The sequence below is a fragment of the Ranitomeya imitator genome, chromosome 1 (genome assembly GCF_032444005.1).
Source record: "Ranitomeya imitator isolate aRanImi1 chromosome 1, aRanImi1.pri, whole genome shotgun sequence".
Taxonomy (NCBI): Eukaryota; Metazoa; Chordata; class Amphibia; order Anura; family Dendrobatidae; genus Ranitomeya; species Ranitomeya imitator.
The window spans coordinates 333,955,390-333,980,277 of record NC_091282.1 but is presented as its reverse complement, the minus strand read 5'-3'; the positions used below and the strand labels follow the sequence as shown (position 1 = coordinate 333,980,277).

At 45.3% G+C, this 24,888-nt stretch overlaps 1 protein-coding gene across 1 annotated transcript in view; it reads right to left on the bottom strand.

Annotated features, from left to right (window-relative positions):
- TRPV4 (transient receptor potential cation channel subfamily V member 4) overlaps positions 1-24,888 on the bottom strand; it is a 191,240-nt gene that overhangs the window by 34,234 nt on the left and 132,118 nt on the right. The window contains exons 10-14 of the mRNA XM_069759365.1: positions 24,654-24,727; positions 22,822-22,987; positions 18,233-18,299; positions 14,562-14,875; positions 13,172-13,299 (exon numbers count right to left, since the gene is read on the bottom strand). Of these exons, the coding sequence (XP_069615466.1) occupies positions 13,172-13,299; positions 14,562-14,875; positions 18,233-18,299; positions 22,822-22,987; positions 24,654-24,727 (749 nt within the window). The remainder of the gene's footprint in view (positions 1-13,171; positions 13,300-14,561; positions 14,876-18,232; positions 18,300-22,821; positions 22,988-24,653; positions 24,728-24,888) is intronic.

Genomic DNA, 24,888 nt, shown 5'->3' with positions numbered 1-24,888 from the left:
AGGCGATAAGGGATCAGCTGAGGCCGCCCAGTCTGAAGTAGGTGTAAGGACATGTGTGAGCGGCAAACATATTTACTGCACAAGGCCACGAATCCCAGCCACGCAGTGTGATTCATGGCCATTGCTAACCGCACCGGCCAACATGAAATGAGGTGAGAAGACAGGCAGGGCTCACAGCGCATGGCCAAGGGATCACAATAGCGCAGACTCCTGTACAGCAAATAACGCTCAGGAATCTGCGCCCAGCACCTAGGTGTAAATTTTGACACCTGTGCTGCGTCTCCTTAAAAAGACAAGTCACGCCTTCACTACTGTTTGACAGTATAATGGGCTAAATAGTGTACGTGTTTTATTCAGCGTGTGCAAGGAGCAAAATTAATAGAGCAACCTTTGACTTGTGCAGCATTAATGCTGCACAAGGTGTGGCTCTTGTACTTTGCAACACCTGAGGCAACGTGACCTGCAAACGCCACGCAGGCACATGAACTGAAATTGAAGGAAGCCTGCCCCCCACACCCAGGTGTTCCTATGTATAACAGCCACCTTGTACAGCAGTACTGCTGCATTTGTACAAGGTGGCCGACTTTTTCTACTTGCCCACGTGGAACTCAACACGTACAAAATGTGTCTCATTGAGACCATTCCACTGTCCCTGAGGTGTGACTTTCCTTTCTAATGATACGCAGCACCACCCTTGGTAGCGCTGCCCGTCTTTTGACATCATTGGTTAGCTGGCTGCGCCTGTGCGTCTGCCCTGCTCGAAACAACGCCCCTCGGTGTCTTATTTTTTTGGACAGCGAGGGTGTGATTCATGGGCATGTGCAGTGCATATGTTTGCCTGTGTTCACTCATCTCCTTCCGCCTTCTTCAGACTGGGTGGCCTCATGGCCGCGGCATGCGATAAGGGATCAGATGAGGCCGCCCAGTCTGAAGCAGGTGTAAGGACATGTGTGAGCGGCAAACATATTTACTGCACAAGGCCACAAATCCCAGCCACGCAGTGTGATTTTTTGAAAACACACTGCGGGCCTGGGATTCATGGCCATTGCTAACCGCAACGGCCGACATGAAATGAGGTCAGAAGACAGGAAGCGCTCACAGCGCATGGCCAAGGGATAACAAGAGCGCAGACTCCTGTACAGCAAATAACAACGCTCAGGAAGCTGCGCCCATGCACCAAGGTGTTATTTTGGACACCTGTGCTGCGTCTCCTTAAAAAGACAAGTCACGCCTCCACTACTGTTTGACAGTATAATGGGCTAAATAGTGTACGTGTATTATTCAGCGTGTGCAAGGAGCAAAATTAAGAGAGCAACCTTTGACTTGTGCAGCATTAATGCTGCACAAGGTGTGGCTCTTGTACCTTGCAACACCTGAGGGGGGGTTAAAGGTTACCTTTGAAATTGGTTCAACTAGGCTTCGGCCTACACTCTGCTCCTCTCCTCCTCCTGCTGACTCTGGGCTCTAACACCGCTAGTTTTTGCCCGGAAATGCGCGCTGCACAGAGAAAAACACCAGCCAATGTGTTAGTGGGGTTCAGCACCGCCAGCTGTTCCCCTGCTGTGTAGCCGGCATCGTGTCCAACACAAGCCACGCTGGCACAACAGACCAAAAGCTGCCACCAGTGCAGGCTTCGGCCTACACTCTGCCCCTCTCCTCCTCCTGCTGACCCTGGGCTCAAACACCGCTAGTTTTTGCCCGGAAGTGCTAGCTGCACAGAGAAAAACACCAGCCAATGTGTTAGTGGGGTTCAGCACCGCCAGCTGTTCCCCTGCTGTGTAGCCGGCAACGTGACCTTCAAACGCCACGCAGGCACATGAACTGAAATTGAAGGAAGCCTACCCCCCACCCCCAGGTGTTTCTATGTATAACAGCCACCTTGTACAGCAGTACTGCTGCATTTGTACAAGGTGGCTGACTTTTTCTACTTGCCCACGTGGAACTCAACACGTACAAAATGTGTCTCATTGAGACCATTCCACTGTCCCTGAGGTGTGACTTTCCTTTCTAATGATACGCAGCACCACCCTTGGTAGCGCTGCCCGTCTTTTGACATCATTGGTTAGCTGGCTGCGCCTGTGCGTCTGCCCTGCTCGAAACAACGCCCCTCGGTGTCTTATTTTTTTGGACAGCGAGGGTGTGATTCATGGGCATGTGCAGTGCATATGTTTGCCTGTGTTCACTCATCTCCTTCCGCCTTCTTCAGACTGGGTGGCCTCATGGCCGCGGCATGTGATAAGGGATCAGATGAGGCCGCCCAGTCTGAAGCAGGTGTAAGGACATGTGTGAGCGGCAAACATATTTAGTGCACAAGGCCACGAATCCCAGCCACGCAGTGTGATTTTTTGAAAACACTGCAGGCCTGGGATTCATGGCCATTGCTAACCGCAACGTCCGACATGAAATGAGGTCAGAAGACAGGAAGCGCTCACAGCGCATGGCCAAGGGATAACAAGAGCGCAGATTCCTGTACAGCAAATAACAACGCTCAGGATAATAATCTTTATTTTATTTTTATAATAATCTTTATTTTTATATAGCGCTAACATATTCCGCAGCGCTTTACAGTTTTTGCACACAAGCTGCGCCCATGCACCAAGGTGTTATTTTGGACACCTGTGCTGCGTCTCCTGAAAAAGACAAGTCACGCCTCCACTACTGTTTGACAGTATAATGGGCTAAATAGTGTACGTGTTTTATTCAGCGTGTGCAAGGAGCAAAATTAAGAGAGCAACCTTTGACTTGTGCAGCATTAATGCTGCACAAGGTGTGGCTCTTGTACCTTGCAACACCTGAGGGGGGGTTAACGGTTACCTTTGAAATTGGTTCAACTAGGCTTCGGCCTACACTCTGCTCCTCTCCTCCTCCTGCTGACCCTGGGCTCTAACACCGCTAGTTTTTGCCCGGAAATGCGCGCTGCACAGAGAAAAACACCAGCCAATGTGTTAGTGGGGTTCAGCACCGCCAGCTGTTCCCCTGCGTTGTAGCCGGCATCGTGTCCAGCACAAGCCACGCTGGCACAACCGACCAAAAGCTGCCACCAGTGGAGGCTTCGGCCTACACTCTGCTCCTCTCCTCCTCCTGCTGACCCTGGGCTCTAGCACCGCTAGTTTTTGCCCGAAAGTGCTAGCTGCACAGAGAAAAACACCAGCTAATGTGTTAGTGGGGTTCAGCACCGCCAGCTGTTCCCCTGCTGTGTAGCCGGCAACGTGACCTTCAAACGCCACGCAGGCACATGAACTGAAATTGAAGGAAGCCTGCCCCCCACCCCCAGGTGTTTCTATGTATAACAGCCACCTTGTACAGCAGTACTGCTGCATTTGTACAAGGTGGCTGACTTTTTCTACTTGCCCACGTGGAACTCAACACGTACAAAATGTGTCTCATTGAGACCATTCCACTGTCCCTGAGGTGTGACTTTCCTTTCTAATGATACGCAGCACCACCCTTGGTAGCGCTTACCGTCTTTTGACATCATTGGTTAGCTGGCTGCGCCTGTGCGTCCGCCCTGCTCGAAACAACGCCCCTCGGTTTCTTATTTATTTTGTCAGCGAGGGTGTGGTTTATGGGCACGAGCAGTGCATATGTTCGCCTGTCATCACTCATCTCCTTCCGCCTTCTTCAGACTGTGCAGCCTCATGGCCGCGGCATGCGAGAAGGGATCAGCAGAGGCCGCCCAGTCTGAAGCAGGTGTAAGGACGTGTGTGAGCGGCGAAAATATTTACTGCTCAAGGCCACGAATCCCAGCACCGCAGTGTGACTTTATGAAAAGGCACTGTGGGTCTGGGATTTATGGCCATCGTTAACCGCACCGGCCAACATGAAATGAGGTCATAAGACGGGCAGCGCTAACAGGGCATTGCCAAGGGATAACACAAGAGCGCAGACCCCTGTACAGCAAATAACAACGCTCAGGAAGCTGCGCCAAGCACCAAGGCGTTATTTGGGACACCTGTGCTGCGTCTCCTTAAAAAGACAAGTCACGCCTCCACTACAGTTTGACTGTAGAATGGGCTAAATTGTGTACGTCTTTCATTCAGCGTGTGCAAGTAGACAAATTAATAGAGCAACCTTTGACTTGTGCAGCATTAATACTGCACAAGGTGTGTCTCTTGTACTTTGTAACACCTGAGGGGGGGTTAAAGATTTCCTTTGAAATTGGTTCAACTAGGCTTCGGCCTACACTCTGCTCCTCTCCTCCTCCTGCTGCCCCTGGGCTCAAACACCGCTAGTTTTTGCCCGGAAGTGCTAGCTGCACAGAGAAAAACACCCGCCATTGTGTCAGTGGGGTTCAGCCACGCCAGCTGTTCCCCCACTGTGTAGCCGGCAAAGTGTCCTGCAAACGCAACGCAGACACAAAGCTGCCTCCAGTGCAGGCTTCGGCCTACACTCTGCTCCCCCTGCTTACCCTTTGCTCCAACACCGCTAGTTGGGGCTCTAGGAAGACAATCTTTAATAGGCAACGCATCCGGGTTCCAGCACCGCCAGCTGGTTCTCGCCAGTGTTTTTGTCACGGGTACTCCCTCGTGCCCAGCCTGGTTCCAGCACCGTCAGCTGTTTCCGGTTACTGTCAAACTCACTGAGACACCTATGCGTTGCCCCGTCGTGTTGCGGTCGAGTTAGCCAACTCCAGGGTGCCTCCAGTTTAGGAGCTTCCTATGTGGGCTGCGTGAATTGGTAGTCAAGGCTGGTTCTGTAGTGCCAGTAGGCCAAGCTCCCCCTGTAGGACTGTTGGGGTTCGGTAACTGCGGCTGCCTCGCGGCCTAGCTGTTCTCTCCTCTCCTGTGGACCTTCGGGTCCACCACCTAATTCCAGCACCGTCAGCTGGTTCCGGGCTGAGCCTTTGGCTTAGGTGCCTCCTCCTGGGTATCCGAGTTCCACCAACGTCAGGCGGTCCTTGGTAGTGCTTTTAAGCGCAGGCACCTACAGCTTAGTAACCGGGTTCCAGCACCGTCAGCTGGTCCTCGGTCGTGCCATTGGCTCTTGCACACTGGGGCAACGCATCCGGGTTCCAGCATCACCAGCTGGTTCTCGGCAGTGTTTTTGTCACGGGTACTCCCTCGTGCCCCGCCTGGTTCCAGCACCGTCAGCTGTTTCCGGTTACTGTCAAACTCACTGAGACGCCTATGCTTGCCCCGTCGTGTTGCGGTCGGGTTAGCCAACTCCAGGGTGCCTCCAGTTTAGGAGCTTCCTATGTGGGCTGCGTGAATTGGTAGTCAAGGCTGGTTCTGTAGTGCCAGTAGGCCAAGCTCCCCCTGTAGGACTGTTGGGGTTCGGTAACTGCGGCTGCCTCGCGGCCTAGCTGTTCTCTCCTCTCCTGTGGACCTTCGGGTCCACCACCTGGTTCCAGCACCGTCAGCTGGTTCCGGGCCGAGCCTTTGGCTTAGGTGCCTCCTCCTGGGTATCCGAGTTCCGCCAACGCCAGGCGGTCCTTGGTAGTGCTTTTAAGCGCAGGCACCTACAGCTTAGTAACCGGGTTCCAGCACCGTCAGCTGGTCCTCGGTCGTGCCATTGGCTCTTGCACACTGGGTCGACGCATCCGGGTTCCAGCACCGCCAGCTGGTTCTCGGCAGTGTTTTTGTCACGGGTACTCCCTCGTGCCCAGCCTGGTTCCAGCACCGTCAGCTGTTTCCGGGTAGTGTCAAGCTCACTGAGACGCCTATGCTTGCCCCGTCGTGTTGCGGTCGGGTTAGCCAACTCCAGGGTGCCTCCAGTTTACGAGCTTCCTATGTGGGCTGCATGAATTGGTAGTCAAGGCTGGTTCTGTAGTGCCAGTAGGCCAAGCTCCCCCTGTAGGACTGTTGGGGTTCGGTAACTGTGGCGGCCTCGCGGCCTAGCTGTTCTCTCCTCTCCTGTGGACCTTCGGGTCCACCACCTGGTTCCAGCACCGTCAGCTGGTTCCGGGCTGAGCCTTTGGCTTAGGTGCCTCCTCCTGGGTATCCGAGTTCCACCAACGTCAGGCGGTCCTTGGTAGTGCTTTTAAGCGCAGGCACCTACAGCTTAGTAACCGGGTTCCAGCACCGTCAGCTGGTCCTCGGTCGTGCCATTGGCTCTTGCACACTGGGGCAACGCATCCGGGTTCCAGCACCGCCAGCTGGTTCTCGGCAGTGTTTTTGTCACGGGTACTCCCTCGTGCCCAGCCTGGTTCCAGCACCGTCAGCTGTTTCCGTGTAGCGTCAAGCTCACTGAGACGCCTATGCTTGCCCCGTCGTGTTGCGGTCGGGTTAGCCAACTTCAGGGTGCCTCCAGTTTAGGAGCTTCCTATGTGGGCTGCATGAATTGGTAGTCAAGACTGGTTCTGTAGTGCCAGTAGGCCAAGCTCCCCCTGTAGGACTGTTGGGGTTCGGTAACTGCGGCTGCCTCGCGGCCTAGCTGTTCTCTCCTCTCCTGTGGACCTTCGGGTCCACCACCTGGTTCCAGCACCGTCAGCTGGTTCCAGGCCGAGCCTTTGGCTTAGGTGCCTCCTCCTGGGTATCCGAGTTCCGCCAACGCCAGGCGGTCCTTGGTAGTGCTTTTAAGCGCAGGCACCTACAGCTTAGTAACCGGGTTCCAGCACCGTCAGCTGGTCCTCGGTCGTGCCATTGGCTCTTGCACACTGGGGCAACGCATCCGGGTTCCAGCACCGACAGCTGGTTCTCGGCAGTGTTTTTGTCACGGGTACTCCCTCGTGCCCAGCCTGGTTCCAGCACCGTCAGCTGTTTCCGGGTAGTGTCAAGCTCACTGAGACGCCTATGCTTGCCCCGTCGTGTTGCGGTCGGGTTAGCCAACTCCAGGGTGCCTCCAGTTTAGGAGCTTCCTATGTGGGCTGCATGAATTGGTAGTCAAGGCTGGTTCTGTAGTGCCAGTAGGCCAAGCTCCCCCTGTAGGACTGTTGGGGTTCGGTAACTGCGGCTGCCTCGCGGCCTAGCTGTTCTCTCCTCTCCTGTGGACCTTCGGGTCCACCACCTGATTCCAGCACCGTCAGCTGGTTCCGGGCCGAGCCTTTGGCTTAGGTGCCTCCTCCTGGGTATCCGAGTTCCGCCAACGCCAGGCGGTCCTTGGTAGTGCTTTTAAGCGCAGGCACCTACAGCTTAGTAACCGGCTTCCAGCACCGTCAGCTGGTCCTCAGTCGTGCCATTGGCTCTTGCACACTGGGGCAACGCATCCGGGTTCCAGCACCGCCAGCTGGTTCTCGGCAGTGTTTTTGTCACGGGTACTCCCTCGTGCCCAGCCTGGTTCCAGCACCGTCAGCTGTTTCCGGGTAGTGTGAAGCTCACTGAGACGCCTATGCTTGCCCCGTCGTGATGCGGTCGGGTTAGCCAACTCCAGGGTGCCTCCAGTTTACGAGCTTCCTATGTGGGCTGCATGAATTGGTAGTCAAGGCTGGTTCTGTAGTGCCAGTAGGCCAAGCTTCCCCTGTAGGACTGTTGGGGTTCAGTAACTGCGGCTGCCTCGCGGCCTAGCTGTTCTCTCCTCTCCTGTGGACCTTCTGGTCCACCACCTGGTTCCAGCACCGTCAGCTGGTTCTCGGCAGTGTCTTTTGCTCTTGTACCTTCTGCTCCCCATCCTGGTTCCAGTACCGTCAGCTGGTTCCGGGCAGAGCCTTTGGCTTAGGTGCCTCCTTCTGGGTATCCAAGTTCCACCAACGTCAGGTGGTCCTTGGTAGTGCTTTCAGGCACGGGTACCTCCTGCTTAGTAACCGGGTTCCAGTAACGTCAGCTGGTCCTCGGTAGTTCCATTGTCTCTTGGACCTTCGGCTACCCATCCGGGTTCCAGTACCGTCAGCTGGTTCTCGGCAGTGTCTTTTGCTCTTGTACCTTCTGCTCCCCATCCTGGTTCCAGTAACGTCAGCTGGTTCCGGGCAGAGCCTTTGGCTTAGGTGCCTCCTTCTGGGTATCCGAGTTCCGCCAACGTCAGGCGGTCCTTGGTAGTGCTTTTTAGCACGGGTACCTCCTGCTTAGTAACCGGGTTCCAGTAACGTCAGCTGGTCCTCGGTAGTTCCATAGGCTCTTGAACCTTCGGGTAGCCATCCGAGTTCGAGTTCCATCAGCTGGTTCTTGGCATTTTCTCAGCCTTCTTGTACCTTCTGCTACATTTCCAAGTTGAAGACCCTAAAGTCGACGACCCGGAAGACCACCCCGATGACGACGACGACGGCGTAGACGACGACGGCGTAGACGACGACCCTGGAGACGACGACCCTGGAGACGACGACCCTGGAGACGACGACATGGAAGACCGAGAAGCAGAAGAACAAGAGGCTGCAGAACAAAGAGCAGAAGAACATTAAGCATAACACTTAATATCAGAGCAAAAGATATTATCTAAATTATATGGAGAAGAAGACTAAGCAGTGTATGGGGGTGAGTCCGTTCCTCCTCGTGGTGCCCCTGGATAAAGCCTGATGCTGCAGGCCAAACTGAACGCGGACAAATGTAACTTTTGTGACTGGCAGAACGGAAGGTGTAATCTTCAAACTTTTATAGATAACAACTACGGGAATGCCTGTCACAAATGAGAATATGATGAAGAAGTAGAATAGGAAGAATAATAATAGTTGAATAAAATGAATATGTAGAATAGGAAGAATAATAATAGTTGAATAAAATGAATATGAAGAATGTAATAAAAAAAAAAATAGGTAGAAGATGAAGAAGAAGATGAATAAGGTGAAGAAGTTGATGTCAAAGATGCTGATGATGATGAAGATGAAAGTGTGGGAAAAGTAAAAAAAAAAAAAGGGGAAGGGCGTGGAATAGTGAAACATCAATATCTGACAAAATAAAAAAAAATTACATAGTCAATATCTTTGTCACTACGAACGTCTTTAAAAAAAAAAAAAAAAAAGGCTATTCTATTTGATTGCGCTAAACCTCTATGACTTTAATGTCTCCGCCACCTCCCCAAATACATCCTGCATTATTCTTTGTTGTTTTCCTTCATTTAGAATGAACCTACAAGGAAAGAAAGGGTTTATTTTAATTCCGATATTTTGGTCCCATTGACTTGCATTGGGATCGGGTATCGGTATCGGCGATATCCGATATTTTTTGAATATCGGCCGATCCAATCCGATACCTATATATTCCGATATCGGAAGGTATCACTCAACACTAATCCCTAATGGAAAGCAAACCACTTCCATTCTTTAATATATGCGCATGCACGGTAAGTCATGCCGATGTCCTACATCTGATGCACACTGATGCAGGACACAGGTGCGTGATATAATTTAATCTGCTATAGCCTATATATGTTAGATATTGCACTGACTAGCATACCCCTGAGGAAGCTACCTCAGAGTAGCGATACGTGTGGAGATTACTTTCTCTCTGATATTACGGTAGCTATTCATTGTGTATGGCTGTTGTTCTCTCTCTTAGCAGGTTTCTTCCCTTATGGTATTCTCTTTCGCATAGGTTGATTCTCCATTTTTTCCCACCATTCTGCATTCATACCTGCTCATGTCACATGTGTGCATATTATTTTTTTTATTTGTGATTGCAGCATTATTCAGCAGTACTCTGACATGTAACAGTGTTTATTGTCTGACCGTTTTTGCCTGGCATGTGGTTTATTCATGAATTATTACATCTATACTCCTCCCTTTACGAGTGTACATTCTTGTACTTTTTGTTTTTCAAATGTTTTTAATTGCTTCTCTGTGTTTTTCTCCTAATAAACTTGTACTTATTTGTATTATTGGTGTGCACTATTTCTTTCAGTACATCTTTTTTCTTTTCTATAAGTCTATGGCCTCGTTGGTTCATACACCCGAATCCCGTTTTGCGGGAGGGTTCGAAAGTAAGTCCCAACAGGGCCACCGAGTGTGTGGCAAAACGCAATGTAAAACTACCCCAAGATGTTTAAAGAAAGAACAATAATCCTTATCTATGATGGTGTCCCACACTGTAGTTAACCCTAGTCCATTTACCTTGCCTGCAAGATCCAGCTGTCAACAAGAAAAGCTGCACAGAAATTTAAAGGGTATTCCCATCTTAAGCAATTATGATTGAGATGAAAATATCGCCCTTTGTTTTCCAGTCACAGTCAGAACTATGGAATTGGTTGAGTTTGAGAATATGGAAAATGTCAAATCACAGACTTAGCATAGCACCCTGTCTCGCTGTTTCGAAACTTCTATGGGAACTAAGGAAAGAGTGAAACACAGCCCACTCAGCTCTTCCAATAGTCCGACTGCCAGTGGCTTGCATTCAGACACTGATATTCCCATGTGCACCATGAATAGCCGAAATAGGAATGCTTGTTTCATTTCCATTGTATTATATAGGTATTATGGAATCTTAATAGTCATAGTTTATCATTATGATAGGCCATCAGTGTATCATCAGTGGAGATCCTCTTCCTAGCACTGCCACCAAACAGACAATCATTATTTACCAGAAACAATTTGCCACAAATGAGTCTGGCTGTGCCTGGTACTTTATCTCAAAGGAGACTGATCTGCAGCCACCTAGAAATGTATGGTGTCAATCCTAGTTAAACAATGATGGGAAACAGCATTCCTAAATCAAATATTTATAGTCTATCCCAAGAAGTGGCCATCAATGTTAAAATCCTATTAGAATCCTTTTTATACTGGCAGGTTATGACCACTTTATGATGCATTCATACAGCCATGAACTTGGTCCTTGTTAGGTTTGGCAGTATTTGTAATCATACTCAGTTCTGCTATATTCTACATGATAGCTGCAGAGATCAGGGCTAGAGCAGAGATGTCCATCACTACATATCTCACAGGAGATAACCTGATCTAAGCTTATCTAAGGATGTGAACTTTTTCCCCTGCATGACCTTGACCAATCATAAACAGAAGGCATGATCATACAGGGGAAAAAAGTACATACCTACAGAGTAGACTCTCTGGTAACGCCTGCTTCGACTATTCATAAATTATATGTTAAAAAATGTTTATTCGCGCTGAAAAACCCAAAATAGGATTAAATGATGACCTGTTAACAATGTGAACTAAGAGGAGGGATTAGAGTTGCAGAATGGTTCAGTTTGTGCAACAACAATATGCCTGTTCACACTAGTGGAGTTTAATGGGTTTTAATGCTTAAACAGGTACCAATAAAAGATGTGGCACATAGTATATATTGATAGTAGAGCGTACTTAGAAACCCACACTTTCAAGCAATAGAAAACGGTTGAAAAATTAGAGAACCAACCTGGCTGCCCCTATTCTTACAAAAGCATATTTGAACAGTTATAATAGATAAAAGGGAGTGCAAGGGAATAAAAGCATTTGGTATAAAAAATGAAACATCCTGAAAATAGAAGAGTAGATGGTAAAAAAGACAGCGTGCGAATAAACATTTTTTAACATTTACTTATTTGCTCCCTCTTTGACAATACTGTGGTAATCGTCTTATTCGCTGCAGAAAAATCTCAAACACTTGTGCCACTATTTCTATTTTCTAATAATAAATTATTACCTATAATTTACAAGCAAATATCTCAGCAATGGAGAGAAAACATTTCAATATAAAAACGACATTTTTTTCAGCTCTGCAGCCACTATTCCACTATGTATCCGCTTTAATGTGCTCAAACTGATGAAAAGTTATTTTTTAACTCTCTAGTGCTAAACACTTACTTACATTTGAAGCTGAGTTTTCGCTTAACTGGCTGATGAACCAAGACAACCTTTTCATTCCAAGCAGAAATTAGAACAAAATAGACAAGGGTGTAATGAGGTCTAATTATAAATCAATAACAGATATTCCATTAAACACCGTCATAATTGCAAGTCACTGCCTGTCTCTCATATTTACCAGAAGATTTAAATACCATCTGTTAAATCATGCTGTGCCTTGTGGTATAGCTGGAGAGTTTATTAATATGCAAATGAGGACCCACCACAACCCCCACTCTAATGATCATGAATGATGCCCTTGGGAACCTATCTGGCCTAACTACTTTCTATAGAAGTGCAATGTAAATGCTAAGAGCCACTTTAAAGGCAGAACATATGCAAAAAGCGATGACAGATTTGGTCTAGTAAGAGCAATAATACCTAGCCATTAGATTTAAAAAATGTCCATTTACAAAACATGATTTATAAAATTACACAACGTAAAATGTGCTGAAAATAAGCAAACCTCTCCCCAATTATAGTTTTCATCCTCTGGTAAGTGAATAAGCTGTGCCGTTCTGGTGTGCTATACAGAGTTCAATCACATACAGCGAGGTGATCACAAATGAGAAACAAATTATTTACCGGTAGTCCCTTTTGTGCTAAAATTACTTGTAAATTGCTGTATAATCAGGGAGACGATGATGTGTTTGTGGATTGATGGCTGCATAATGTAGCAGCAAGTAACCTATTCTGGAAGTGTAATGGATGTTCTGTTTTCTGATTTGGCCAATTACAATAAATAAAATCTCTTCATTGCAAATGCATTCAGGAAACTTTGTATCAGAATTAAAAAGATAGCTTGGAGAATCACACTTTGTTTTTTAATATTCTTGCACTTCAATTATTATGCTCTTAAAAATCAGCCGCTAATCATGCAGTTAAGGTTCATGTATGGAAAACACCGGTTGGTGCTAATTTTTTTAAATTAGTAATTTGACTGTATATATCACACACATACACACATATAAACACACACACACAGTATATATACACACACACATTTATTCTTCTCATGTGTTAAAGGGTTGTTCCCATCGCGTACCTACAGGTTACTACTAGGGTGTCACCTGGTGTGAGCAGACAATTTTGTAACTCCGTCAGAGATGAATAGGGAATCACATGCGCAGCCACCTTCCTTTCCATTCATTTACATTTTTTGGGGATAGAAAGCCTCACTGAATAGGACCTGGGCAGGGAATACCAGTTTTGAATGTCTGCACAGGTTCCAAGTCTGGAGCTGTCAGACATTTATAGGAGCTAAGCTGCAATACCCAATACTGCAACCACACAGTATATAAAGGTCTGTCGTTATGGCTCCATACACTGTTTTCTTATGCCGGAGGCGAGAACTGAAAACAGTGGATCAGTGGGGATACTAGGTGTCCAACTTGCACTGATTTCATATTGATAACCTCGAAAGGTAGGCCATCAATGTGAAAACTCCTGAACAACCTCCCGAAAAGGATCATCTTGAGTAGATTGTCAGGTGAATATTCCATAACAAAAAATTCAAAAAGGTGAAAATATTACCTAAAGCACCATCGTCGATCAGGCGTCCCATCTAAATTCTTCCCGACTGTTACCATCTCTCCAGAACGAAAAGCTTTTCTTATGAAGACTGGAAACGACCGCTCAATGTCCAGGATGGTGGTGGCCCACTAAAGTCAAATAGATTAAAGTGAATGGAGTGGCTTTCTATATTACCCAAAGAGAAGCTTACAACAACACATGGAAGCAAAACGTGATCAGTAGAGCTTGATATAATAGTTGGAAAAAAATCTCCCCTGAGTAATAAAGTTTTTTCCTAGATTTCTGTGAACCTCACAAAACATCTTTAATGCTCCCACATTAGAACAAAAAATGAATACATGCGCCCTAATAATGGGGGGTTTTAGTAGTAGTTGTTCTCACTTGCTGCTCTCCCTTTTTACTCCCTTTCTTTTTCATCATAGGCGGAGTGTGGTTAGTGTGGATATTAGGCTATTCATTCATTTATTGGTTAGCGTTGAGGGCCGACGTTCAAAAAAAAAAAACAGGCGTCAATTGGGGTTTTTCAGGAGTAACATAGTAATTAGGTGGATAGGATATTGTGCCCAGAAAAGTCTGGCGGGCCACTCGTTTGGTGGAAAAAATAACAAAACAAGGATAGAAGTTAATAAGGCTGTGGGGAGTTTTGTAGCCAGAAATGGGAGGGTTGTAGTTAGGCATGTGGATTTGGAGTCCGGGGAAGGGAATTTGTGGAGGAGCGATGGAGTTCATTTCAACTCAATAGGTATTGATCTCGCAATATGAGGTGTTCAGGTAATGCTCGCTGTGTTGGGGGAGGGTGTTCTTGTAGTTGGTAAATTATGGTAATTGCCTGGTGGATTTGGGGGCTTTCAGGATGGGGTCCCTGGGAGTCGGTGGATGGAAATTGTTTTCCAGCCATGAGGTACCCCAGAGCTGGTGGTCGTGGCTGGGGGGTGTAAGGCTGGATGGTTATATAATAATATATATACATACACACACACAGCTTTTTTGAGCTCCAAGATCCTCCTTACCACAAATTAACTGTTATATTTGTTGTAATAATGGTAGATTTAGCAAATTCAATTAAAAAATGGTGTTTCATCTGTTTATAAAGGAAAGTCCGGGAATAAGAAGTTTGGTAAAAGAGAAACTTCTAAGTAAAGCGAAGCCTCTACAATACTGCAGTTATGGGAAAGCTTGCATGTATGTGCGATCCTGGAGGAGCTGGAGTACCAGTATATCCAGAATCACTTATGCTTCCTAACTGGACATATTGATGACCATCACGTTTAATTGACTTGGGACTACTGTATACTGTGATGTCCAAGTGTTCCCTTACATGTGGCTTTCATGCTCACATACCACTTAATTTTTAGGATATTAATTTAGATATGCCTGGATTTATTTTTACCTGTAACTTCCAGATTTGTTTGCTCTCCTTTGAAACCTGGCCAACTGTTTCCCCCATTAAAGCGATTAACATGTTAAGGAGGAGGACAAAGGTGAGGATGATATAAGTAACCAGAAGAATGATGAAGACAGCTGGGTACTTGGCACTGTTGATCATCTCTAAGTCTCCCATTCCAATGGTTAGCTTGAAGAGATCTAGCAAGAATTTACTAAAGGTGCTATTGTCTCGGCAGGATGGATATTCTGGTACAGAACAGTCTGTTCTGTTATTGCAAATTTCCTTTATGGGACAAGGATTCAGCAAGGATACCAAAGCTAGGGGGAGAAGTGAAGAATCACAACATTACTAAATATATCACCTCACCAAGTATACAATTTCAATGTAACACAACACAATACAAGACCCTTTCATTTCATTTCAAACCCTTAATTTGCAAGTTTCAAGTGAAAAACAAGTTCTACTTTTGGAAAGTGACACAATATGCTACACTACAGGACAAACATTTTTTCCAGATACTATGTGTACTTTTGTATAGAATTGGAAGTCCATAATGGTACAATATAGCAGCTGTATTAAAGATCAGTAGAGTACAAGCCAGTGAGCTTATACACAGGAATACTGATCAAAACAGCCTTAGGCCGGCTTCACACTCAGCGTATGAAAATACGGTCCGTATATTACGGCCGTAATACGCTGAAATGTCCCGAAAATAGTGGTCCGTAGCTCCTCCGTAGGCAGGGTGTGTCAGCGTTTTTTGCGCATGGCATCCTCCGTATGTAATCCGTATGGCATCCGTACTGCGTGGTTTTCTCGCAGGCTTGCAAAACCAACATACCGCTATAGAAATGATCCATGTGTCCCAAAAAGAAAAAAATATATATATATACTGTATATATATATATATATATATATATATATATATATATATATATATATGTCAGTAGACACATATATGTATATATATTACTATTTTTTCCAGCGCTATACAGCTTGAAAGCCGGTAATTCAATTACCGGCTTTTTCTTTCTCCTTCCTAAAACCCAACATGATTTGAGACATGGTTTACATACAGTAAACCATGTCTTCTCTCCATTTTTTTTGCAGATTCCACACTACTAATGTCAGTAGAGTGTATCTGCAAAATTTGGCCGTTCTAGCTCTTAAAATAAAGGGTTAAATGGCGGAAAAAATTGGCGTGGGCTCCCGCGCAATTTTCTCCGCCAGAGTAGTAAAGCCAGTGACTGAGGGCAGATATTAATAGCCTGGAGAGGGTCCATGGTTATTGGCCCCCCCCCCTGGCTAAAAATATCTGCCCCCAGCCACCCCAGAAAAGGCACATCTGGAAGATGCGCCTATTCTGGCACTTGGCCACTCTCTTCCCATTCCCGTGTAGCGGTGGGATATGGGGTAATGAAGGGTTAATGCCACCTTGCTATTGTAAGGTGACATTAAGCCTAATTAATAATGGAGAGGCGTCAATTATGACACCTATCCATTATTAATCCAATTGTAGTAAAGGGTTAAATAAAACACAAACACATTATTTAAAATTATTTTAATGAAATAAAAACAATGGTTGTTGGAGTATTTTATTCTACGCCCAATCCAGTCACTGAAGACCCTCGTTCTGTGAAAGAAAAAACATAATAAACCAACAATATACTTACCCTCCGCAGATCTGTAACGTCCAATGATGTAAATCCTTCTGAAGGGGTTAAAACATTTTGCCTGGGAAAGCCTGGGAGCTTTCTAGGTAAGTTCCCACGATCTATGAACATCCAGCAGAGGGCGCCTCACCGCAAATGAAGCTAAATATAGCTCATTGATCTATATTTAGCCTCATTCCCCGGGGTTTTGCAGCGAAGAGTAGCATTGCATTAGCAAAGCTCCTTGCTGCAAAATGTTTTAACCCCTTCAGAAGGATTTACATCGTTGGACGTTACAGATCTGCGGAGGGTAAGTATATTGTTGGTTTATTATGTTTTTTCTTTCACAGAACGAGGGTCTTCAGTGACTGGATTGGGCGTAGAATAAAATACTCCAACAACCATTGTTTTTATTTCATTAAAATAATTTTAAATAATGTGTTTGTGTTTTATTTAACCCTTTACTACAATTGGATTAATAATGGATAGGTGTCATAATTGACGCCTCTCCATTATTAATTAGGCTTAATGTCACCTTACAATAGCAAGGTGGCATTAACCCTTCATTACCCCATATCCCACCGCTACACGGGAATGGGAAGAGAGTGGCCAAGTGCCAGAATAGGCGCATCTTCCAGATGTGCCTTTTCTGGGGTGGCTGGGGGCAGATATTTTTAGCCAGGGGGGGGCCAATAACCATGGACCCTCTCCAGGCTATTAATATCTGCCCTCAGTCACTGGCTTTACTACTCTGGCGGAGAAAATTGCGGGGGAGCCCACGCCAATTTTTTCCGCCATTTAACCCTTTATTTTAAGAGCTAGAACGGCCAAATTTTGCAGATACACTCTACTGACATTAGTAGTGTGGAATCTGCAAAAAAAATGGAGAGAAGACATGGTTTACTGTATGTAAACCATGTCTCAAATCATGTTGGGTTTTAGGAAGGAGAAAGAAAAAGCCGGTAATTGAATTACCGGCTTTCAAGCTGTATAGCGCTGGAATAAATATTAATATATATACATATATGTGTCTCACTGACATATATATATATATATATATATATATATATATACCTATTCTATGTGTACACATTTATTCTACCTATTCTACTGTAAGCTGTCAGTGTGATTTTACTGTACACCGCACTGAATTGCCGGCTTTTCTCTCTAACAGCGCTGCGTATTTCTCGCAAGTCACACTGCTTGTCCGTGTGTAATCCGTATTTTTCACGCTTCCATAGACTTTCATTGGCGTATTTCTTGCGCAGTACGGTGACAAACGCAGCATGCTGCGATTTTGTACGGCCGTAGAAAGCCGTATAATACTGATCAGTAAAATACGGCAGATAGGAGCAGAGGCATAGAGAATAATTGTGCCGTATTTTTTGCGAGTTTTACGGACGTAGTTTCTGCGCTCTTACGTCCGTAAAACTCGCAAGTGTGAAGCCGGCCTAAAACTTAAGCAAAAAGTAGGTATTAATGTTCAAATTGTTTAAAAAACCCTACAGCTATAAATATCTGGGCAAATAGTTCATATTTAGATAACATTATAGAATTATTCCATTTATGGCTCATCTAGGAATAATCCTTTAGAGTGTTGTCCAGTTGAAAAATTGTAAAATAGCAACATTTTCCAAGTATATGATGGAAGTATATAAGTACGGTACATCTGGCTTGGGTTTGACACAGAATACAGAGTCCTGCGTTGACATTAGAGCGAAACTAGTCCTCTTTCCTAGCACAATCATTGCTTAGAGAAGGGGACTGGATTAGCACATGAAATCAACCAGCAACGAAGATGAAAGAGGACAGGAAACATTTTCCTGTGTAGAACCCAAGTCGGAAGTGGATCTGCTGAGACCTAGGACAGATGTGGATATTTTCAGTTTGGAGCACTTTTGTAATATATCTTACCATTTTACATACTTAGAAATGATTATTTTGAAGTTGGATACCACTTTTTAATGCATAGAGGGGTTGGTTTTATGAGACATTACAAAATTCTTTTCCCCTTACTATACGTACCTGAAGCATAGCCAATCATAAAGAGGAGATACACAAGGAGGAAACGGAACAAATCCTTAAACAAGATCTGGAAAAAATTGTAAACATAGACCTGTCAACTCAACTAAAACACAAATGTTGGGATTGAAAGTTAGATCATGAATAATAATAGTAACAATAATAAGAAAAATAAATTATAAAACAGAGCCGAGCGAAAATAAAAACTAGGATCAGTGGGTCTGCTAAAAGGAACGTCAATTCTAAGGGTTGTCCCAAACCTAAAAGTTAATTTAATATCAATGTCTAACAATTTATTTTAATAACTTTCTAATGTACTTCAATTAAAAATTCCCTACTGTTCTCTTTCTATTCTAACTTACTATGTGTGTTTTTATCTCCTCACATCCGATGACGTTTCGTTTGAGTGTCACAACATGCACTGGAGATTCTCAAGCGGCAGCTGGCGATTCAGACACTGCCGCAACTGCTGCCACCACCATGAAATAGGACAACTTTTTCAGAAGCAGAAGCTGGGATAGCCTCTCGTATAATGAGCATGCGCTGGTTCAGACACATACTCAGTATGAGCTCCCTGCTCGCCACTCTAATACTTTCAATGTACACGAATCCCCTACAGGCTATGAAGAGAAGTGATGAGCTGACAAAACAAGTTGTTGTGGGGTTTGTTTATATGATTAATATAAATGATTAAACTAGGATAATTATAATATATCTACTATATAATTGTCTAATGGTCACTTCCGTCTTTCTGTCTGTCCTTCTGTCTGTCACGGATATTCATTGGTCGCGGCCTCTTGGATCATAGAATCCAAGTCGCTGATTGGTCGTGGCAAAAACGCCCACGACCATTACCACGACCAATCAACGACGGGCGCAGTCCGGCGGCAACATGGCCGCTCCTTCCTCCCCGCAGTCAGTGCCTGCTCCGTACTCCCCTCCAGTCAGCGCTCACACAGGGTTAATGGCAGCGTTAACCGACCGCGCTATGCCGCGGTGTAACGCACTCGGTTAACGCTGCAATTAAACCTGTGTGACCAACGTTTTACTATTGATGCTGCCTATGCGGCATCAATAGTAAAAAGATCTAATGTTAAAAATAATTTAAAAAAAAAAAAATCATATACTCACCCTCCGTCAGCCCCTCAGATCCACAACAGGCCTTTCCCGCTTGCGACGCTCCGGTAACCGGTCCATGCTGCGATCCCGCGAGATGATGACGTAACAGTCGCGTGAGACTGCTACGTCATCATCTCGTGAGATTGCAATGCACTCTTGGGATCGGAGCGCGCGACGAGCGTCGGTAACCGCTTCGCTTGGATCCGGGGGCTCCGGAGAGTATATAACTATTTTTTATTTTAATTCTTTTTTTTAAACATTTTTAACAGATATATGATGCCCACATTGCTATATACTACGTGGGCTGTGCAATATACTACATGGGCTGTGAAATATGCTACATGGGCTGTGCTATATAATATAGTACGTGACTGGGCAATATACTACATACTACATGGCTGGGCAATACACTACATCAATGCGCAATATGCTACGTTACTGGGCAATATACTACGTGGCTGGGCAATATACTACGTGGCTGGGCAATATACTACGTGGCTGGGCAATATACTACGTGGACATGCATATTCTAGAATACCCGATGCGTTAGAATCGGGCCATCATCTAGTATATATATTATACTAGATGGTGGCCCGATTCTAGCGCATCGGGTATTCTAGAATATGTATGTCCATGTAGTATATTGCCCAGCCACGAAGTATATTGCCTAGTCACGTAGTATATTGCCCAGCCACATAGTATATTGCCCAGCCACATAGTATATTGCCCAGCCACGTAGTATATTGCCCAGCCACGTAGTATATTGCCCAGCTTGCCCAGTCACATAGTATATTGCCCAGCCACGTAGTATATTGCTCAGCCACGTAGTATATTGCCCAGCCACGTAGTTCACATAGTATATTGCCCAGTCACATAGTATATTGCCCAGCTACGTAGTATATTGCCCAGCTTGCCCAGTCACATAGTATATTGGCCAGCCACATAGTATATTGCCCAGCCACGTAGTATACAGCACAGAGTCACGTAGTATACAGCACAGAGCCACGTAGTATACAGCACAGAGCCACGTAGTATATTGCCCAGCGACGTAGTATACAGCACAGAGCCACGTAGTATATTGCTCAGCGACGTAGTATACAGCACAGAGTCACGTAGTATACAGCACAGAGCCACGTAGTATACAGCACAGAGTCACGTAGTATACAGCACAGATCCATGTAGTATACAGCACAGAGCCACATAGTATACAGCACAGAGCCACGTAGTATACTGCCCAGTCACGTAGTATACAGCACAGTCACGTAGTATATTGGCCAGTCACATAGTATGCACCATATCCCTGTTAAAAAAAAGAATTAAAATAAAAAATAGTTACATACTCACCTCCTGGAGCCTCCGGATCAAAGCGGCCGGTTCCCGATGGTTGTCGCGAGCTCCGGTCTGAAGATTGCATTGCGGTCTCGCGAGATGATGACGTAGCAGTCTCGCGAGACCGTACGTCATCATCTCGCGAAACCGCAATGCATGCAGCGGTCACCGGGGCGTCGCGCGGAGCGGGAAAGGCCGGTTCCTGATCCGGGGGGCCACCGGAGGGTGAGTATGTAACTATTTTATATTTTTTTTTAATTATTTTTAACATTAGATATTTTTACTATTCATGCTGCACAGGCAGCATGAATAGTAAAAAGTTGGTCACACAGGATTAATAGCAGCCTTAACTGAGTGCGTTACACCGCGGTCAACGCTGCCATTAACCCTGTGTGAGCGCTGACCGGAGGGGAGTATGCGGACGCCGGGCACTGACTGTGGGGAGGAAGGAGCGGCCATTTTCTTCCGGACTGTGGCCGTTGCTGATTGGTCGCGGCAGCCATGACAGGCAGCTGCCGAGACCAATCAGCAAATGAATAACCGTGGCAGAAAGACAGACAGACAGAAGGACAGACGGAAGTGACCCTTAGACAATTATATAGTAGACTAGATATTGGCCCGATTCTAACGCATCGGGTATTCTAGAATATGAATGTAGTTTATTTATGAAGATTTAAGTATAATGCAATGAATACGCAGGATTCGCTGGCCGGCCGGGCGCGACCAATCAGCGAAGCGTGGTTCAAATCCCGCGCCAATTCGCAGCCACACTGCGCCTGATTCACCAATCAGTGAAGCCAGGGAATGCTCCAGGTTTTTGAGGGTCCCGGGTCTCAGTGGGGCCCCCCTCTTTAGCACATACCACGATTCATGATGCACAGATACAGAAGAAATATAGCACAGCCACATAGCATATAACACAGCCCACGTAGTATATAACACAGCCCACGTAGCATATAGCACAGCCATGTAGTATATTGCACAGCCCACGCAGCATATAACACCGCCCACGTAGTATATAGCACAGCCACGTAGTATGTAACACAGCCATGTAGTATATAGCACAGCCACGTAGCATATAACATAAAACATCCGCAGCAAAGCACAGGTCCGGACGAAAGTCAAAGTTGACTGAGAGAGACCGTCAGACTCTAAAGCGAATTGTGAGAGGATCGCAAGACCACGGCTCCAAAAATCACTGCTGAGCTCAATGAACACCTACAGAACCCAGTTTCCACGAAAACTGTTCGTCGGGAGCTGCACAAATCTGGATTCCACGGAAGAGCTACAATTAGAAAACCGTTGCTCTCAATGACAAATGTTTCCAAGTGTTTAGAGTGGTGTAGAAACCTCCAGAATTGGTCCCTCAAGCAGTGGAAACATGTGATATTCTCAGACGAATCATCGTTTACCCTATTTCCGACCTCCGGCCGAGTGTACGTTTGGTAACAGCCAAAAGAAGCATTCCATCCAGACTGCCTTCTCCCAACCGTAAAACATGGTGGAGGTTCTGTGATGATCTGGGGTGCTATTTCATGGAGATCCGCCGGGCCAATGATATCCCTTCATGGAAGAATTAACAGCCAAGATTTATTTAGGCATTTTGGGCGACCAAGTGCATCCAATGGTTCAAGCACTGTTCCCGGAGGGGAACGCCATCTTTCAGGATGATAATGCACCAATTCACACAGCTAGAATCGTTAAAGAATGGCACGAAGAACATTCTAATGAAGTTGAGCATCTCATCTGGCCCCCACAATCCCCAGTCCTCAACATTATTGAGCAATTATGGTCGATTTTAGAGATTCAAGTTAGACGATTTCCGCCGCCATCGTCGCTCAAAGAACTGGAGGGTGTGTTAAGTGCAGAATGGACTAAAATTCCTTTACAAACAATTCAAACCTTGTATGAATCCATACCTCGGAGAATTGAGGCTGCAATCGCTGAAAAAGGTGGACCTACAACATATTAAACTAACTTTTGTTGAGGTTTCCAGGTGTTTCCATTATTTTGTCCAACCCCTGTATATATATGTGTATATATATATATATATATATATATATATATATATATATACATATATACACATACACACACATATGTATTTTTAATAACATATAAAATAATATATTATGTTATCCCACCTTCTGAAGCATAATGCTGTATGTCCCTGTGAGTTTCAGTCCTCTGGTAAAGTATAGGGCGTTCATCCATCCTAAAACCAGGGCAAACACCATGACAGCCAGATAAGCCTCAATACCAGCCAAGTAGAGGGCAGCGGTAACAATAATCAATACTGAATAGATGAAGCTGGATTAAAGTAAAAATGTGAGAAAGAGAAAAAAGAGAAAATGAATATAGACCTTCAAACAAAATCATGGAAAGTAACTGGAGATTATGATTCCAAGGAAGATTCCGATCTCCTAAATTGTGTAGCTGAACATACAAGTAATGGAAAAGACAGACAGGATTTTTTGTTGGCCTCGAAACACAAAAACATAAAATTATTAAACTACATGTGTTGCTTTTAACCCCTTAACGACCTTGTGATTTTCCATTTTTGCGTTTTCGTTTTTTGCTCCCCTTCTTCCCATAGCCATAACTTTTTTTTTTCATTTTTCCTTCAATATGGCCATATGGGGGATTGCTTTTGCAGGACAAGTTGCACTTTTGAACAACAACATTGATTTTACCATTTCGTGTACTGGTAGGCTGGGTTCACATTGCGTTAATAGCAGCCCGTTCAACACATACGTTAACGGGCTGCTGTTAACGCAAGTGCCATTATGGCAGCACGCTAGCGCAGATAGAGCATCTGCTAGCTCTATCTGCGCTAGCAGTGACGGGCCCGGAAACGCTGCAGCCCGCATCTCGGGGTCCGTCACTCAATGACGGCACATCACTAGCGCACGGCCATTGTGGGCGTGCGCTAGTGATGCAGCCGACATTGGACTCAATGGCGGTGTTAACGGACTACGTTACACCGCATTAATGCCGCGGTGTAACGTAGTCCGTCTAACAGACGCACCCAATGCAATGTGAACCCAGCCTAAAAAATTCAAGGGTTGGGAAATTGCAAAAAAAAGTGCAATTTCACAACAGTTTTTTTTTTTACTATGTTCACTAAATGATAAAACTGTTCTACAATTTTGATTCTCCAGGTTATTACGAGTTTGTAGATACTAAACGTGTAGGTTCTCTTTTTTATTTATCTTTTTTGGTGGTGACAAAAAAAATCCAAAATTTGCAAAAAAAAGGATCCATTTTGCGAGACCTCTAGCGTCTCCATTATTTGGTATCTGGGGCTGGATGAGGGCTTATTTTTTATTTAAGAGACTTACAGCAGCATTTAACATGTTAAGAGCCGCAGGTTTATCGTGATTGTTAGGATTAAATCAGCTGTCATGTGCCTGAAATGATGCAGGCTCAGCGCCTGAGCCCACATCACATGCGGGAACACTATCCATGACATATCTATACATCATAGGTCGTGAAGGGTTTAAATAATAGTCCTTTACTGACACACAAGATCATAGCACAGTTATGTGCTACAAAAAGATTAGTCTAGAAGAAAGAATAGCTTTCATCAGAATGATATTGTTAAGTCTTTAGCATTATATAGCTATACAGAGTTGTACCCTTAGGCCGGGGTCAAACTTGCGTGTGCAATGCGAGAAACTCGTGCGAGTCTCTCGCATGAATACCCGACACTTCCGCTGGCACTCGGGACCAGAGTGTGCGCCTGCTTAGAAATACATGCAGCCACACACTCCGATAGCGCATGGCATCCGATACGAGAGCCTGGGATGTGACATGCTAACGATCCTCGGCCTTCATTGCCTGTCTCAGCGTATATCGAACTGCGATGGGATGATACCAGAGTGCAGGCCGATGTTTCTCACCCACCTATAGACATGTATGTCTACAGGAGTTCCCCATTAACACATTATTTACTTTTTTTTATATGAACACTTACTACAATAGCTGAAAAGATCCATCTACGAATAAGGAATTTACCCCCGGACACTTCTTCATGAAGAGGTCTTTAACCTTTACAATAACATAATTTAAAAAACAAATTTAGACAACAGAAAAACATAGTTAACATCTTCTATCAGTTTATGTATTAGGGTAATTTTGTCTAATGTAGATTTTGGCAGAGTTACTGAACTTAGCCATAGAGATATTGTGAATACGCGTGTGAATCAATG